We start from the raw sequence: 18631 nt of genomic DNA on the forward strand, positions 1-18631 counted from the left end.
TATGATTTTGACATAAATACTAAAATTCTTGCTAATTATGTAAACCTTTCTAATTCCATACACAAATATGGGTATATGGTCACAATATTGAATTCTGACCTGGTGTTTAAAATAAATAGACACTATCATAACTGTTGCCACACACATACACACAATTATTATTATATTACTATTATTATTACTACTACTACTACTGCTACTACTACTATTAAGCGGAAAAACAAAATCATGCAATTAAACTATGGGCTCAGCCTTGCTTCTTCTAACACTGACCTAGCAAGTTTTTCTAATGCCTGCCATACTGATTTATACCCTGTGGGGACTTGCGAAATAAAAACATTTGCGTGTTAAAGATTAAACTTTAACCTACCCTGTCAAAGAGTGCAAAAAGTTGTCTCAAGACATCTGAAACAGGCAGCTTCAAATACTCTGCAAATTCTTCAATTCCGATTCTTCCTCCTTTAGAGGAACTTGCAATAGCGGCATATTCATCCAAATGCTTACGAATCCCATCCCAATCTAATCTAAACAAAGAGTTACGAAGATGTGTTATTAGCATTTTACAATTCACATGAACATTTTGTGAGCATTGTTTTATTCATCTGTCTGAGGGAAAAATATATTCAGTGTTACATTTGAAAAGGAGAAGAAAACGAATATTTTAAGGCACATTTTGAACATGGATACAGACTTCTAATTTTTTAAAGGATATTAGCATAACTGTAATTATCCCAAATATCTGAGGGAAAGAAAAGTAACTGGGAAAAGGAGCAATGTGGTAAGATAATAAATGACTCATGAGAAGAAAAAAAGAACTCACATTTTAATCTAAATATTACTTAGTAAGTCAACAGTACTTACTGAGTTGTTAAAAAAAAATACAATTCTTGCTTTCAAGCTTTCTGGATGATAATGAACTCACATTTCACAAAATGTTGTGAGGGGGGATTCATTAGACTTTGTACACTTCCTCCAATATTAGTTATAAAACACTTTAAAAAACACTGGAAAATATACTGTGGCTTACATCACATCCTGTAGAATTAAACAGGTGACAACACATACTTCTACATCCAATTTCAGTGACTATCTAATTTTTTCAAATCTATAGGAATACTGTAAAAATATAACATCAAAACATTGCTATCTAGAAGATATAAATAATGTTTGCTACATCAGTTATCAAAAAATATTTTTTAATATTGAACTTTAATACAGTAACTGGTTCTGCAGCTCCCTCCTAGGGAGGATGCCAAGGTCTACTGAGTTAATAAATTCTGCAGATCCCTGTCAGGGCTGAAAACAATGAACTGTAATCAGAGAGGGATGTGGGAGTTAACACCTTCATACCAGAAAGTTCAAAGGGAATGTTCTAAATGGTTTAAACCAGATCATAAAAATCACAATTTTTTTTTTTTTTGCCTTTAAAAAAATATTATGTACCCAGAAGGAGAAGGTTGATCTAGGGAAGTATTTAAAATTCAATGATGGTCAGAATTGCTGCTCTACAAGTCAATTCCTATTTCACATGAGGAGTTCTGACCACCTCGTGCCAGTACCATATAATTATGCCATCTTTCTTATAAGAAGGTGGCAAGACCAACTACTCAGCTGTTTCTGGGTAGGGAGGCAGATCTGCGCTGACCCATGTTTACTGTCTCGTTCTCCTCCCATGACCAACGCACATATTTCTGAGTTAGCTGTTCTTGAAAAAACAAAACTAGATGAACAAAGTGGGAGATAAATTCACATCCCTGGCTTTCTTAATAAACACCACGTAGGTTCTAGAGTTTGAGCATTAATGAAACCAGAGAAAATAAACATACTGGATTTCAGATCTCTTTTGGACACCTTTAGGAAAGTGTGGTAATTTTAAAATATGCTTACTTCAATTTCCGGCTGATTTTGGTAAATTCCACCAACCCAGCCTCCATAGGCAGTGTTAGCTGTCCTGCTGAAATCATCAATCTGCAGTCTTCATAGGTGTGATCTGTTATTGGAATTCTCAGAGCTCTAAAGTATTAAAAAGCAAACAGATTCAACTTTTTCAAAAAGGTGATGGTTTTTCATGAGGCCTGAATTGGTCAACAAACGACAGTAAGTGGAAAAGTATTTACTACTTTTTGAACCAGTGGCTTTGGCTTACTACTGCCAAAGAGACGTATTTCTCTACTTCACAGACTTATTGGGGCCCGAGTTAATCTCCTTATGTCTGTGTGCTTCTGCCAGCTAGTCATTTTTGTTCTGTGTTTTGACTACAGTGATAATAATAGTTGAGTTCAGTCCATGGAAAGTAATGAGAAGACTTAGGTTCAAGTCCTATGGAGTCTTTTACCAGCTGGCACTTAACCTGAGCCTCACTTTTCTCGTCTGCACATAGGAATAATCACTTCCTCCACAGGGTTATTTTAAGGACCAACTAAGAATGCCTGTGGAAGTCCCATTTAAACAGATAAATGGCACCTGTACATATTATAAGTGAACGGTCTATCCATATTGCTAGCCATCTGCGTCTTTCCATCTTTTAAGACTGAAGATCACCTTCTTGCTACACAGCAATCTTCAAAAAATACTAATGAGGACTGATTATGAGATCATATCTCTTCCAAACCTAAACACCCTCCATCCTCAAAGGAGTGCACAGCACTGACTACCTCCCTCCTGCTCAGAGATCTACTAATAGTGAACCAGACCTGGAAAAAATACATATTAACAAGAACTTGAAAAAACACTTGAGTGACAAGAAGAAAATCTGTGCTGTACATAAAATAATTTCCTGCAGATCCCTCTTGGCTAAATTTTTATTCACACACATTCAGTGACAGTCATAAAATTACATCATCAACTGTTATTTGATTTTGTTGAATCATGGCTAAGAACATTCAATTTTCAATGAATGCAATATGAATAAACATTTTTTTCCTACCTGCCACTAAGCTGTTTTTGATTAATGACTATTTGGGTGTAAGAATATATAAGGAAAATAAAAATTAAAAACACTTCAGGAATTATAAGGGTAAGTAGTAGAACAAAACAGTTAAGAGCTTGGGCTTTGGTAATAGGAAGTGTGGATTTGAATCCCAGCCCAGAGACTCTCACTATCTGCCATGATCTGGAACAAACCACTTAGCCCTCAGAGCCTCCATTTCCTCACTTGCCTCAGAGCTGCTGTGAAGATTATGTTAGGTAACACAAGCAAACGGCCTAGCACAGGATTTGGTAAATATTTATTAGTGGTCGACCACCACTACTTACCTCGGCTTTGCTCTTTACCATTTTCAAATGCTTTTAACATATACTTTCCTACTTGACTCTCATAATAACCAAAACTATGAGAAAAGCCAGGCAAGGATTAGAATTCCCACTTTACATATGAGGAAAGGAGCCTTGGAGGGGACTTATCCAAGGTTGTACAGCTAACTGAGGTCTTTCTTACTCTTTATCCAAGGCCCTTCTACCTCCACGCCTCCAAATCCAGGAAAAGCCTGCTTAAACAAATCTTTCCTCTGTTTTTAGGCAGGTTTTGGGAAGTCAAAATATCTGATGTAAATTCTCTCAGTTCCTAATACTTATCTTCCTTCCTAAATTTTGGACATAAGCTAGTATGAAAACATAATGGAAGAGGGAAGCAAACAATCTCAAAGCAAATTTTGTAGCTGCTCTAGAAACTAGGTAAATCAAGTACATGTAGGGACACATAGTAACAAAAGTTTTTCAGCCAAACACTTAAACATTTATTCTTTTTTGAAAATAAAGTTAGTCTCCTGTGAAACATTAATATATGTAATATACATATCATATATATAATCTTGCTTATAATGCCAAATTCAGCTATGAAGCTAAATTCAGAGTTCTCATTGCATTTTTACTAAGAGAATAAATACTGCTGGCTTATTAGCTCCAAACCTACCGTTGGGCATGATTGAGGGAGGTGGTGCTTGGGGAGAGGGTGCGCACCTGGAGGGCTCTGAGGCTGCCTGGGTGGTGGGGATAGTATAACACACTCTTTCATTACAGGAGGAGAGGTGATTTATTTAATCAGGATAGTGGCCAGTTAAAACTCCCTTAAGTGCAGGAAAATACTTGCCTCATGTTTTGCAGTTTCTAAATCCTAAATTTATAGCCATCCCCTTAATGAGGGTGACTTTCCCCCTTTTCTATGCATCTATTGCATTCCCTTGCAAACTTTTTCCTCTTTGGTGCTATAATCATTAATGCCTTTGAAACATGTGGCCTTGGCAGCTATATGGAGGCTGAGGGGATAGAAGGCGGGTCACAGCAGGAACCACTCAGACCATCATTAGCTTTGTCTGACAGCGACTGGCCAGCTTGGGAGAATTCACCCTTTGGAGGTCACTGGCTGGTTTCTCCTGGTTCATGTACCCTCCCTGTTCCCCTTCTGGCAAAGCTACGTCTCCATTAGTTCGGGGTTACGTCAGGGAAAATATTTATAGATTGTCTTACCGACCGCATTCCTAGGCACATGATTTTTCCTTACCAAAATGAGTTGGGGAATGAGGCCCTCAGAAAAAAACAGAGTCTTCAAACAATGTTAAATGCCATTTACCAATAATTTTAAAACTATTTACTGATCATAATCACATATAGATACTTACTCTGCCATTAAATTCCGGACTCTACTGGCAAAAAGGACAGGATCACTTTTTTCTTCATCATTTGGTATTTGAACAGGCATAAACTGAAAGGCAAATATACCTTTCCATTACAATTGTGAGGCCTAAGACTTTAAATGCTAAATTAATTTATAAGCTGTCATTATATGAAATCCCCTTTCTAGCACACGGGTTATAGGATAGAATGTAAAGAGCACTGGGCTTGGACTCAGGAGATCTGAATCCAAGCTCTGGGTCTTTCTGCGTGTTAACTAGTATGACCTTTAACTTTTCTGAACTGTCTCCTCAACTCTGAAAGGAGGGCTATGACCACCCACGTCCCTGGTTGTGGTGAGGATGAAATGAGCCAACGTCTGGAATTCTGGAAGTTGTAAAGCTGAAACTACTCAGATCTTACTCTCAAAGCTGCATTTTCTCCCACCTACCCTCTGTGTGAAAACGTTATTAGTGGTAGTACTTTGTTTCTTGTAGTTTATCTTCTCTATCCATTCCTATATCAGCCATATTTTTATCACTTGATCAAGCTTTATGTTTTATCATTTCTTCTGCTTGTTTCTGAACCCTTATATTGGCTTTCTACCGTGTTTTGCTTTATCATTTTAAATTTTACTTTTTTTTCTCCACTTGATATTCTGTGATACCTCATTTGTACTATTCTTGTTTTTAATTATAGTTTCCTAACATTAACAAGCTTTCAGTGCTATATTTAAGTCATTGTACGTTTTTTGAGCACCTACTATATACCAGGCAAGATGAACAGGACCCTAATTCCTGCTCTAAAGAAGATCCATATTTTAACAGGATAGACTGCCACAACACACACTATCATTACCCCTAATGATAGGGCTTAAAAGCTTAATTAACTTACTTAAAGTTATATGGGCCACATGACTAGGATTCAGCTCAAGGCCTGTCAGACTTTAAAGCCCTTGTTTTCCCCATTAAACCATCCTGCCTGGAGTATGAGCACAAGGGATAGGAAACGATTAATTTGGTTGGGGGCTGGGAAAAGCAACCAAAGAGGTTTTATAGAAGAGCTAATACTTGATCTTGACTTTCTGAGGATAAACATGATCTTGCCAATTCCTACTGTTTATTAACTGAACCAGGCACCATGCTAGGTGTTTTATATGCATTATTTCATTTTACTAATCCTCCCAATTCTAGTCATAAGGAATTGGGGTTCACAAAGATTAAATGACTTGCTCAAGATTTCATGGCTCATTTCCATTCAACAAATACTGCTTAGGCACACTGTTATATGCCAGGCACCACACTAAGCCTTGAAGACATGACAAGGAAGTTCTGCCCTCAAGGAGTTCTTCATGCAGTGGGGAATAAATGTACGATACAGAGAGCTAAGTCCACCAATAAGGGCTACCATCCTTCAAGAACCTACTGTGTACTGGGTACTTTATATAAGGGGTTTTACGTGCTGAACTCTTTCAACAATTTCTTGAGGCAAATTCTACCATTTCCCTTTGATAGGTAAAGAATGTGGCTCCCAGAGGTTAAACAATATAGCTAAGCCACACACACATGGCAAGGTCACAATTTGAAAGAAAAGTAAATATCTGTATAAATAACACCACTTTCAGACTCACATGGACCTGTTTTCAAGCTTGTTAACCATGTTTAAGAAGCCTACGGGCAATAGTGACTCAGAGATGAAGTTTATGCAAGGGAGTGAAATGACCCGGTCCAAGTTTTTGAGCAGTGACTTTGGTGGCAGGGAGTGGATAACCAAAGAGGAAGAGGCCCGGAGCAGGGAGAACCCCTGGAGGCAACCACAATCACTCTGTGAGTGATGGTAAGACCATGAATAGAAGGAGGGAGGGAGGGTGTACAGGCCAGCATGGACCCAACTGGCATTTTTAGGATAAAATGGACAGAAATCACAGGATAATGTGCTATTTGTTGTTTTACTTTTCACACTTATTTTATTAACATCCTCTCCAAGAGGACAGTGGCATGCTGCGGAGACAGCACTAGGCGTGGATTGATGCCTTGGCTCTGCTGTGCGATCCTGGAAAAGTCATTTAGCCGTTATAGGCCTCAATTCCCTCTCTTGTCAAAGGAAAAAGTTTGAGTAGATGCCGTCTAAGGTCCTTTCCAACTGGACTTCTAACTTTTCGCTTAGTATCCAGTCATTCTTTAAGATGGAAAAATAAACTAAGCCACCAGAGGTCCCCACATCACTTATATATCCAGAGCAATGAAAAATCTTTGCAAATAAATATTTCTAAAAATTCCCCTCCATCCTGTTCTAGTAAAATCTCTTATAGTTGCTTAGGATGAAATCCAAGGAAGAAAATTATGTTAAAATCAATGTTCATAAAAACCTAACAAAATAATACAATCAATTAAAGTTTTAAATTGCCATATAATTCTTCATTAAAAAAAGCTAAATGCTCATTTATAATACACTTGATTGGTAGGTCATAAAAGTTCATACTGAAAACCCTAAAAAATAAATTGCCGTTACACTGTTAACCAAACACAATACAATGAACTATGGGTTTGGTTCCTTTTAGTGCAGGGAATATTTTCCATAAAATGATTTTTAATAACGCTCATATTGGTATGGCATTTTATTCTTGAGGAAAAAAATTCCCCTGAGAGTTCAAAATAGTTAAAAGCCTGGAGTTGATACTCACTGGTCTTGGAGGCCCCCATGCCTCCTGAGAAGCAATTCAATGGAAATTCTAATAAACAGTCACTTTTACTTGGATAAGATCTTGCCCTCTATATCACATTTCCAATTTGTACAAAGTCATTCAAGGGTCGCAGCATGAACATATCTTTTATTTGGGAAGAAAGATCAGCCAGAGAGAGGGGAATATGATTGTCATTATCTATTACTGAACGCTAATACACACCTAAATACCCCAGTGACCCCAGGACCACAAGTTATCCTTTCTACTTTTATCTTCTCTCGTTATCCCCAGTACCCACATTGATGGCCCATCTTGATTTCACACCCCTTCATCTGGCCACAGATATTTTTCTCAACTCCACCTTGGCCATGGAAAAAACATGCAATTCTAATTCCTCCTCTGACAAGTTCTTCCATGAGAGTTTCCCCTCATTATCTATTAGTGTTTATTTCACCCCTAACCTGGTCCTGCAGAGACCGCAAGAAACTGATGGTCACCCTCAGGACCTATTCATCCCTCTCTATCCACCCCCTCCTGACAACATCTGTCTGCCTATCTACACAGGACTTTGAGAATCAGACACTTCTCTATGACCTTTCTGTCACCTAGAATCTGTCACTTCTGCCACACGCAGGGCGCTAATCACATACTCGGTCACCTCTCCTGATCCCGCCTCCCTAATCCTGTTAGAGAGTGACGCTGAGAGATGCTAAACAAAGGTACAAAATCTTATTGGCTGAGGCTACTACAAATTCATGTTCAGTTCCTTGGAGCTGCTTGAAAAATTATGTAATTTCCCAAGGTGACCATGCTGCCTCCAAACATAAAAAAATACTTTTCTGTTTCTGTTGTCGAAGATCTTCTTTTATCTTTCTAATCTGTGCAGGTGGGCCAAAATATGTGCTCTTAACACTGGGTCTATTTCTTTAATGTGGATGTGATGGGCGAGGATCAAGTTACTTAAATTGAACCTCACTGCTGCTTGGCAGCCCTCTTCTGTCCCTCTTTGACCTGCTGCTATCATATTTTCCTGTTTCAAACATGTTCCTTGCTTCTCAAGTTGCAATTCCACTTTCATCTCAATGATACTGCATTTTCAACTTTAGAAAGAAGACAGTGAAGGAGTTCAGGACCTGCAACTGCAAAATGTGCCACTTGGGTATATCAATTATTTTTGAGCTGTAGGCACTTAAAAACAGCACTGCAGGGAGAGGCTTTCTCTGAACTCCCCTTATCTGCCCATGACAGATCCTCCAAAAAGAACTCAGTTGTCCTAAATGTGCTCCTGGGGAGTTTCATCAAACAGGGAAGACTGACTCTCATCAGAGGGGAGGAGACTAGAAGTCAACATCACACCCAGACAAACTTTATCACACACCATCATGTCTCCCATCTGTTCTAAGGGCCCACTCGTCTTTCTTACAAATCATTTACTCTCCCCTAAGCGGCCTATGCCCTCCCTCTCCTGCTTCTTTTTTTTTTTTTTTAATTTGAAACTTTTATTTCTGCTATAAACTATGTGGAAGCTCTAATTCATCTTTTTTTTAAATTGGAGTAAAATTGCTTCACAATGTTGTGTTAGTTCCTGCTGTACAATGAAGTGAATCAGCTATATGTATACCTATATCCCCTCTCTCTTGGACCTCCCTCCCTCCCCATCCCACCCATCTAGATCGTCACAGAGCACCAAGCTGAGCTCCCTGTGCTATACAGCAGGTTCCCGTGTATTTACGTCAAACCTAATCTCCAATTCATCCCACCCTCTTCTTCCCCCAGTGTCCACATGTCCGTTCTCTACGTCTACGTCTCTATTCCTGCCCTACAAATAGGTTCATATGTACCATTTTTCTAGATTCCACATATATGCATTAATATATGATACTTGTTTTTCTCTTTCTGGCTTACTTCACTCTGTGTGACAGACTCTAGGTCCATCCACATCTCTACAAATGACCCAATTTCGTTCCTTTTTATGGCTGAGTAATATTCCATTGTATATATGTACCACTTCTTCTTTATCCATTCATCTATCGTTGGACATTTAGGTTGTTTCCACGTCCTGGCTATTGTAAATAGTGCTGCAATCAACAATGGGGTGCATGTGTCCTTTTGAATAATGGTTTTCTCAGGGTATATGCCCAGTAGTGGGATTGCTGGGTCATATGGTAGTTCTATTTCTAGTTTTTTAAGGAACCTCCATACTGTTCTCCATAGCGGCTGTATCCCCTGCTTCTTTTAATATGGTATATAAGCTCTCAAATCTCACTTTTTTGGGTATTCCCTTTTTATTCCCTGTGCTGCCCTTGTGCATACCATATTAAAACTTAATAAATCTGTATATCTTTTCCGCTGTTAATCTGCCTATTGTCAGTTTATTTCACAGACCCAGGAATCAGACCTGGGTGGGTAGAGGGAAGTCTTTCCTTGCTGGCAGCATCCTGTGTAAACTTCGTCAATTCCCTTTCCCGTTGCACCCGAGACGGGCTCCACAGCTCCAGCCCCCTCCTCACTGCAGTATCCCCTCTTCCCTCACCCTGCTTACTCTGTACCGTCCTGACCCAGATGAGAGGAGGAGACTAACTGGCCTGTCTCCCACACCAGCATCTCTAGTTTGCACTTTTGGTCCCAGAGCCTCCTACCTCTTCTTGGGCCTTAGACTGCACACAAGATAAAGCCCAAATTTCCCCGCCTATTGTTTAAGGCTCTCCATTACCCAGAGCCAGTCCTTTACACGAATACTCACTACCAGTGAGACTGGTGTATTCGTTGTTTACTGACCACATCAAGCGCATTCCTTTCTATTAAACAAGTGATGATGAGAGGGAGAAAGATTGACGAGTGATGACGCTACAGTCAACTTTTTCTTCTTCTAAGGAACAGAAAAGGATTTTAACAGGTGAATCTTAAGAAATGTGCAGTTCTGGGAATTCCCTGGCGGTCCAGTGGTTAGGACTTGGTGCTGTCACTGCTGGGCCTGGGGTTCAATCCCTGGTCAGGGAACTAAGATCCCGCAAGCCGTGCAGTTCAGCCAAAAAAAAAAAAAGAAAGAAAAAGAAGAAGAAGAAAAGTACAGTTCTAGTTCTGCTCATGATTCTCCTTTACAGCCTTCAAAAGGAGAAATGCAAAAGAAGAAAGGTTTTATGAACAATGTTTTATGAACATTTGCTCCTTCCTTCCCAAAAGAACAGGAAAATCTAGTTGATAAGGTGAATAAAAGTTAATGCCTAACTTACCACATACTAGCACACAAGTAACCTGATTAAATCCTCACAACCCTATAAAATAGGTATTATTATCCCCCTTTGACCAGTGAGAACACAGGCTTAGAGAGGTTTAAGTAATTTGCTCAAGCAAATACAGGTAAGTATTAGCAGAACTGGAACAAAAACCCCAGCTAACGCTCTTCTTATAGCACTCCATTTCTCCACTTACAAATTCCAGAATTCTACCAAGTTCCAGAAGAAATTACCTCTGTTAGAACAAGTACATATGGGGTGTGTTGTGTGTGTGTGTATGTATGTATGTATTTGTGTGATGGTTTTCTGAAAGGCCCGTTTTAGATTAAAAACTACACATCATTTTAGTGCATTCGGATATTTAAATAAACTATACAAATGTATTTGAACCTTCTCTAAGTAATTAGCTTTAAGAGATTTAAAAAGTGATATATTTCTATAGGTGTTGATCATAACACTCATTATTATAATCCTTTCCTACATCAGAAATTTTTTAATGAAAAAAAAAGACTCTTTCTATCACAAGGCAATGAATTACCTACCATTAAGTAATGCCAGCAGCCACTAGAAGCTCACTATAAGCTTTGCCAAGGAATTTTCCTAAAGCAAAATATGTATGTCTACAGACAAATCATTTTTATGTATCGCTAATATAATGGATGGCTTTAAAGTCAACATAGTTTGAATGCAAACTAAGATATAGCCCATGAAGAAGGAAACTGATTGTAGAGTCAATGTGAATGTCATGTTTCCATTCAGAAACTAGCTGTTATCCACAGAGTGCTATATAGTCTGACTTTGCTTATATTCTCTCTCATGAGATAAACTAGAAGGCTCTTAATTTATGTCATATTTTGGGATGTTCCCTACTAGCTAGCTTACTCCCTATGCCCCTAAGCCATATGCTTATTAAGGAATACTTATGGAGTAGCTGGCTGATAAAAGTGATCACTAAAAGATGCTTTAAGTACACCCACTATGCCACATTGTGATTCAAAGAATAACTTTCAATAGAACCATTCTGTAGACACACATGGCATCATTGTTCAAAGATGCCACAAGACCAATTACATAGGGCATGAGGTTTGGAACTTGTATTTTTAAGATCCAAGAGTCAAGAAAATAATAACCTTTTCAAAAATAAGTCTTTGTGTTGGGGAAGCAGAGAAGGAGTGGGTAAGGAAATAGTCCTAAATATTATATTCCCTAGATTTTTAGCTATCTGATCATTTTCGTAATTAAAGAGATTGATAATCATCATTAATGAGGGGAGACTTGTGAAACTAAAGGATACAGCCTTCAACATACTGAGAAGTCCTCAAATCACAAGAACAAGTGTGTCTAAATGGACATTTTAGTAACAATCCACTCATAGCTCATTTTAAAAACCATAAAGTTAAGGCTATATTCTTGAATAATACATCTTGAATTAGGTTTACCTAATTAATATTCAAGAAGGTCTACAAACATATGTTAAAAATAATACCCAGGATTTCCATCCATTTTAAAGAAAAAGGAAAGCAGAGGAGGTGCTTTTCAACAACCAGGACAACTGAAATTGTAGCAGCTAAATGTACTGAGACTTCTGACTAAGCTGCATTGGGGCAGCTCAAGCTGGGCCTCCTTTGATGTGGTGGAAAAGCTGGAGCCTCAGAGCTAGTGCCCAGCTCCTGAGAGCCTTGAGCCAGGGTGTGGGTATACTTAGTGCCCGGCAGGCTGCTGGGATACATTTTCCAGTTACATCCCAACAGTGGGGAATTAAAATATTCAAAAATCATAAAGTAGTTAGGAATCCCCTGGGTGGAAGGTAGACTCATAAATCTCAAATTAAATTACAGTTTAAAATAAGAATACCCAATTTGAAGCCTACCAACTTCCATCTTCTTACCCTGCACCACAATTCTTGTACATCAAATCCCTACTTATTCAGCTTTTTTCAACTGGTTGAAAGCCATTTTGTGTGTGAAGTTATCGAACAAAGGATATATTCTTTTCTTTGCAGAAAATATTATCCAAACAGGTCTGAGAACAGGTTGGAGAATGCAAATATTGTAATTGAAAAGAAAGAAGGACAGCCATGACATGGAAAGGAAATGTGGTAATAGTGGTCAGGGCAAAAGCATGAGGAATTTGCATACCTCTGTTGTAACACAATTTGACCACTGACAAGTGTGCTAGACAAAAAAATGTACAGTTCTATGTGCATTTCCACATCTCTTGCTAGATTTCATCTTAGCTAAAGAGGGGTAAATTTAGAGGAAGGAACAGCATATATATATAAATAATATCTTCCAAATTTGCAGAGAAGATAGTATGGCTGTTTTAAGTATGGGTTTTCTTATTTATTTATTTATTTTTTAGAGAAAGAAAACAGGGTTAGCTATCTGAGCAGCTATTCAAGAAGGAAGAGCAGTGCTCAGTCGAAGTACTTAGAAATAATAAGATATTTCTTTCTACCAGGGTTTCCCAAAATGTATTCTATGGAAACTGGCTCTAGGAGGTATCCAGAGAAAAAGGGGTTCAGTGGTCAAACATTTCAAAGGCACTGAGAAGTCTTGAGAAAAGAAATCTGATTCATTTTATTTACCCTGGTACTTTCTAAACTAATTAGGATACAGATTAGTTTTTTTCTCTAGAAACATCTAAGTATATTCCAAGATCTAGTGTTTTCTGGTCACACTGAGAGATACTGAGCTGGTTTTAAAAGTGGGGAGGTGTGGCATATAATTAGTAAACAGGTATTTTCAAGGCAGGCAGACAACCTGCAAGTCTCAAGAAAAATTTCACTGAAGTTAAATTCACTTTGACATAATTTGCCCTCCTACATCATTTGGTATTGCTGACAACATCTAAATGGCTGAACAACCAAGCTATCCAACAAAATAAAATAGGATTCTTGTGACTTCCATTCCACAGTCCTGTCACCTGGAGCACAGGCCCCCGCACAGAACTCTGAATTACATATGCAAACTTAAGGTTTTCATTACAAAAGCCATGGATGCAATTGGAAAATCCGGGCAAGAGTCTGGAGAACCACTATTCTGACCCTCTCTCTTCAGAGGTTACCTGAGGGTATCACTAAAGCCAACGAGATTCTGAATTCAGGGGTCCATTATTCCATGTCATTCCTGGAAACTAAGCATAGTTCTTGGAATCAACCTTCAGAGTCTTAAAAATCTGGTCAGAATTTTCAGAACATTCTAATCACTCCTCCAGTGTTACAGCTGCTACTGTGACTTAAACTGAAAAACTGTCCTGTGAACGATGATATGAGCTGCCTTCACGGCTCATACAACATGATTTCCTCAGGCTTTCCATGTGCAGATTGATTCCAAAAGTGAGGGTCTCTCACTCTAAAGAGTGAGAGACCCTCACTTTTACCTCTCCCACAATCTCTCAGCTTTCACAGAACATACTTCTTCAAGAAGTTGTGGGGTTCTACCAGCTACTGTAGCTCCTTTGGTCAGGATGTGAAGGCATATCATACAACTTGGCAGAGGTCAGAACTAAAAGGATTAAAAGATAGGAACGGGTGATGCAAATCTGGCCAGCCAGGGTGGTGACATGCTGGAAGTTCCCAGAAGTTAGGAAATTGTGTTTCCTAACACAGTTCTAAGGGCTAGGGTTGACAGACTGGGTTTAGGCACACAATTTGCAAAAGACCAGGGCTTATTTTCAAGGTGGCGGATTTAACTTCCAATCTTTCTACATCTGGTCTCTCTAGACTGAAAATTCACAATGAAAGGTAAGGCCAAATCTTAGGCTCCAAGGCTACATTTTGAACCACTTACCTCAACTTCCACCTTTGTGAAGGGCTGGCAGCAAGTGAGCACACAAAGTTGAATGCTGAAGAGAAAAAAAGAGAAGGCCATCTTTATGTGGTAATACAAGTACCATCTAATATTACTGAACAATCTTTTCTTTACATACAAGCAACCCCATGTCACTCTTTGTATGTATTCTCCATTTATAAATGCCACACTGTAGCTATAACACTTCTTGGGTTTAGAGAACTATTCTTGATATTCAAAAGTTAAATTGCTGAATGCAATACCAAATATGTATTTGTGGGTCAGAGCCGCAGCTCAGCAGACTAAACCCCAAATTTGAAGTATTCTTGACAGCTGAGACTCATAGGCCTAGAGAAACTAACCATGGTCACATTTTAAGGTACATTAATGTGTTTATAGAAAATCTGCTGAGTAAAACATTACTAAATTCTTTTCTAATATTAAAAAAAACAAAAAACCAGTGGGCCTTTCCTTAAAAGCAGAAACTTTATCATCACTGTCCCAGTTATTAATAAATGTTTTAGCTATGGGGAAATTTTCTGAAAAGTTTCAGATTTCATTGTAAAGCTAGACAAAGGCTTTCTTTAAAGTGGTTATAATCAACCCTCTCCAAGATAATTTTTGAAATGGTTCCTACTTGCAGCTTTCCAGTGTATATTTAGACTCTCTGGATAAGATTTCCATGGGATTTTTATTTCGCCTCATGTAGACGGATGACCCAGAAGTCAGGCAGGGTAAATTAGACTACATGTTTAAGAAAATAACCAACCAAGCTTTTTTTTGCTATTAAGAAATTAAAATATGATTTACCTGTAAAAATTGCTTGAAGGGACTTACTTAAGACAAGGAATTTAGGAATTTAAACAAGGAATTTACTTAAAAGAAGGAATTTAGGAAACAGGTTTATTAGTTCCATAATTAATTATAAATTGTTAATGTGTCAGTTCTCATGTCTTCTGTTTGAAACGGAAAGAATCTTTTACTATCAACTCCAAGCCACAAAGCCAATCCATATTATCTATCATTAAGTAAATTGTTCTTTAATGATTTAAATTGAGCTTTGGAATTCAATGACTTGAATACATATTTTGTTCTGAAAATTCTGAATGCTGTTAAAGAAAAAAAAAAAACACACAAATGAAACCACACACAAGATCTCTTTAAACTTGACTTGTCCACACTACAGACAAACCAAACAACACTTCTTAGACTAACATAAAACAGCTTTTCCAAGGCTTTCCCTTCTTGATGGTTAGTCCCTGAGTCTCCTCTCCGCTAGGACATCTGCTTTGGTGTAAAATCCCTTCCCTAGATCCTGAGTCAGAGTAGTACTCGGAGCCAGGGCAATTGAGAAAACTGATTTAGAAGTAAGAGACACAGTGCTAAATATAACATGAAGATCAGAAGACAAAGGTGGAAACAAGAGGTTACCACACATAAGGATGATGTGGCACTTGGATAAAACAACGTTGTATCTTTAGAAGATTTTGTGTTTGCTTATAAATCCTAAGAAATCTTTAACTCTGAAAATACTTTTTTTCCTCTCTTTCTTTGCTGAATTCTATTTTTCCCCCTCTGTCACACATTTCTCAGGTTAGAGCCTAGATTAACTCAATCACTCTATTTACCCCTGATCTCCCTTCCAGAAAAGCTTACTATTTGACCTTCACATCCACCAGCCCAGCTGCAAAACCAAAAAAGATCACAATGAACCCAAAGTCACTATCTCTATGAGGACTTAACTTGTAAAGGCCCCAAGGATGACACACCTCTGGAAATATAAATATGTTATCCCCTCAATTTTCAGGCACTTCTTTTTCTAAAATGCTCTCATACTACTTGTTTCTCCTACTTTTCCCTTGTATAGAAGTTGAAAACCAGGAATTCATAATTAGTAATGACAGGAAATATGATTCTAGCCAAGGGAATAGACTGATTTCCTGTAGGGTTAAAGATGGCATAATGTCTAGATACCTTTTACAATTTATGTTCCTTATTTTTGGTGCTGTTTACTTAACTTCAACTACCAGGGACTGAAGTATAACAGGAACATAAATGTCTCATGCGTATCAATGTTGATTAACACATGTAATTGGCCCATCTATTCTGATTTAAATGTATCATTTCAAAGCAACTTACAAACACAAAAAAATGGAGAAAATAAGTATGTTGTAGTTAAAAAAAATCTAATTTTCAGAAGTTGTTTGGATTGTCTACAATGTACTTGAAGGCAAATGATGATTTCTTTTAAGTATTTCCAAGTGATCGCCACCTATCCATCAATAATTTGAGCTCTGTGTATAACAGTATCAAGAGGCATTACTTCCTAAGTCCTAGGAAAGTCCTCAAATCCAAAATATAAACAGGCTGTCTTTTTAAAATCTTTTTAAGTTTGGGGAAGGTTTATTATTATTTTTTCTCTTCTGCCATCCAAAGCCAGCCAGGTTCCTTGAGGTGAACACAGAGGGATATCGACACTCTCCATGCAGGTAAAGGACCAAAGGAGGCACGTAAACAGGCAGGGGAGCTAAACAAAAGAACTTCCTGAGAGAAAGTTAAGATTCTACATGTTCTGCCCTTTTTAAAAGGTCTATTTCACTTCAGCTAGCTTAACAGTGAAACTGTATTCTTCTCTTCAACATTTATAGAAACTGCGGATCCCTAGGCTCTTAAAGTCCAAGAGTGGAAGTGAAAGCTTGGTTAGCTATTTCCTCAACTCAAATCAGACACATCACAACTATTTCAGGACATATGACTAAACTGCTCTGGACTGTTTAAACAAATACAGTAAAATAAAGATGGAGACACCAGATAATGCTAAATTTGCAATGGGAATGAAACTACAAAATTTAAGCTAGGTAGGATGCAAATGAGATCACTGGAATGTTTCTTAAGAATTGGTAGATAAACACTTGAGACCCATTAGAACCTGACAAACAACTAGAATTCTGCACATGGCAGACACTGGGGTTTAATGGGCAAGATAGTTATGCCCTCTGCAGAAACTTATCAGTTACAAGATTTAAGGATCTGATTAGAAATCTTTACTTCTACAAAAACAAGGCTTTTTTTTTTTTTAAAAAAAAGAACAAATTCTTTTTCTTCGCTCGAATAAAATTTATATAAACTAATAATAATATAAGTGACTTACAATGTATATCCTTGCCATGTCCATGTCACAGTATCCTAGAATAACAATAGTATTTAAACTGTTAGTTCAGAGAAAAAATACCAAATAAAACAAAAATTTTATTTTGATACTGAATATACTTTCTTTCTGAATTAAAAGCAATATGCTAAAAAGTAAGACAAGCATATTATTATTGTTAAACAAGAGTGAACTGATCTATAAATTCTTGGATCACATATCTACATGGCAAAGATCTGCCTTCCATATGTAACCACCTATCTTTTTATGGAATTAAATTGCTTTGAATCTTTTAAAAAACTTGTGCATGCTTAACTATTTTTCTTCTAATATGAACATATCTGGATAATTAATTGGCTTACAAAAACCAGAATACGTCAGTTCTCAAAAAAAAAAGTTTCTTTTGGAGAAAAGACTACAGTAGTGAGGTAGTGCACAGTGAAAGAATTTGTGTAAATGACAAATGCAAACCCACAGGTAGAAGTACACTGAGTAAAAATTTGATGAATTTTAATTTTTTAACTACAAGTGTCCAAGGTTGAGAAATCAGCCTCTGATAGAAAGTTGAATTGATTAAGAACTCAATCTTAAATGACATAGATCATTAATAATTACATCCTGCCTTTTAATGTAAATTCTCTAGTAAAGAAAGCTCCTCTCCGAAGCAGAACATCCCTCCCCCTGCCAAGAAACCACTTTCTTTAGGAAAATGGTGACACAGTCAATACCCAGAAGGTGACAATGCTCCTCGCTGGAGCAGAAGAGTATTTCCTGAGCCCACATGGACTTTCTATAGGATGTTAGGTTCTTTTCAGATATTTTCTTATTTAAGCTACTTGCCAAGTGTCACACAGCTACTAAGTACTGAGCCAGTAATTAAAACACCAAGCCTCTTCCAAATTTATCTACTACGTCAATCCTTCTCCACCAGTAATGACCATTGAATTAGGAGAAGTTTCTCCTTCTAGGCTTAATGAAAACTACAAATTTATGAGAGTTTTTTCAAGTCCAGTCTAAGAGACCCTGAATCTGAGACTTAACCATACCATCACAGTGACTACAGGGTAGAAGCTAAGGAAATATCTTCCTATAGCTTAGTAATAGCAAAAGCAATATGTCAAATTGGTATCAAACAATATGTGCCTATCTTGCAAATTTTTAAAAA

The 18631-nt window shown here is 37.7% G+C and overlaps 1 protein-coding gene across 1 annotated transcript in view; it reads right to left on the reverse strand.

Moving 5' to 3' along the window:
• LPCAT2 (lysophosphatidylcholine acyltransferase 2) overlaps window positions 1-18631 on the reverse strand; it is a 69659-nt gene that overhangs the window by 31768 nt on the left and 19260 nt on the right. The window contains exons 7-11 of the mRNA XM_007167594.2: window positions 17470-17504; window positions 14319-14373; window positions 4617-4699; window positions 1888-2013; window positions 371-524 (exon numbers count right to left, since the gene is read on the reverse strand). Coding sequence (XP_007167656.2) covers window positions 371-524; window positions 1888-2013; window positions 4617-4699; window positions 14319-14373; window positions 17470-17504 — 453 coding nt within the window. The remainder of the gene's footprint in view (window positions 1-370; window positions 525-1887; window positions 2014-4616; window positions 4700-14318; window positions 14374-17469; window positions 17505-18631) is intronic.

The sequence above is a fragment of the Balaenoptera acutorostrata genome, chromosome 19 (assembly GCF_949987535.1).
Source record: "Balaenoptera acutorostrata chromosome 19, mBalAcu1.1, whole genome shotgun sequence".
Lineage (NCBI taxonomy): Eukaryota > Metazoa > Chordata > Mammalia > Artiodactyla > Balaenopteridae > Balaenoptera > Balaenoptera acutorostrata.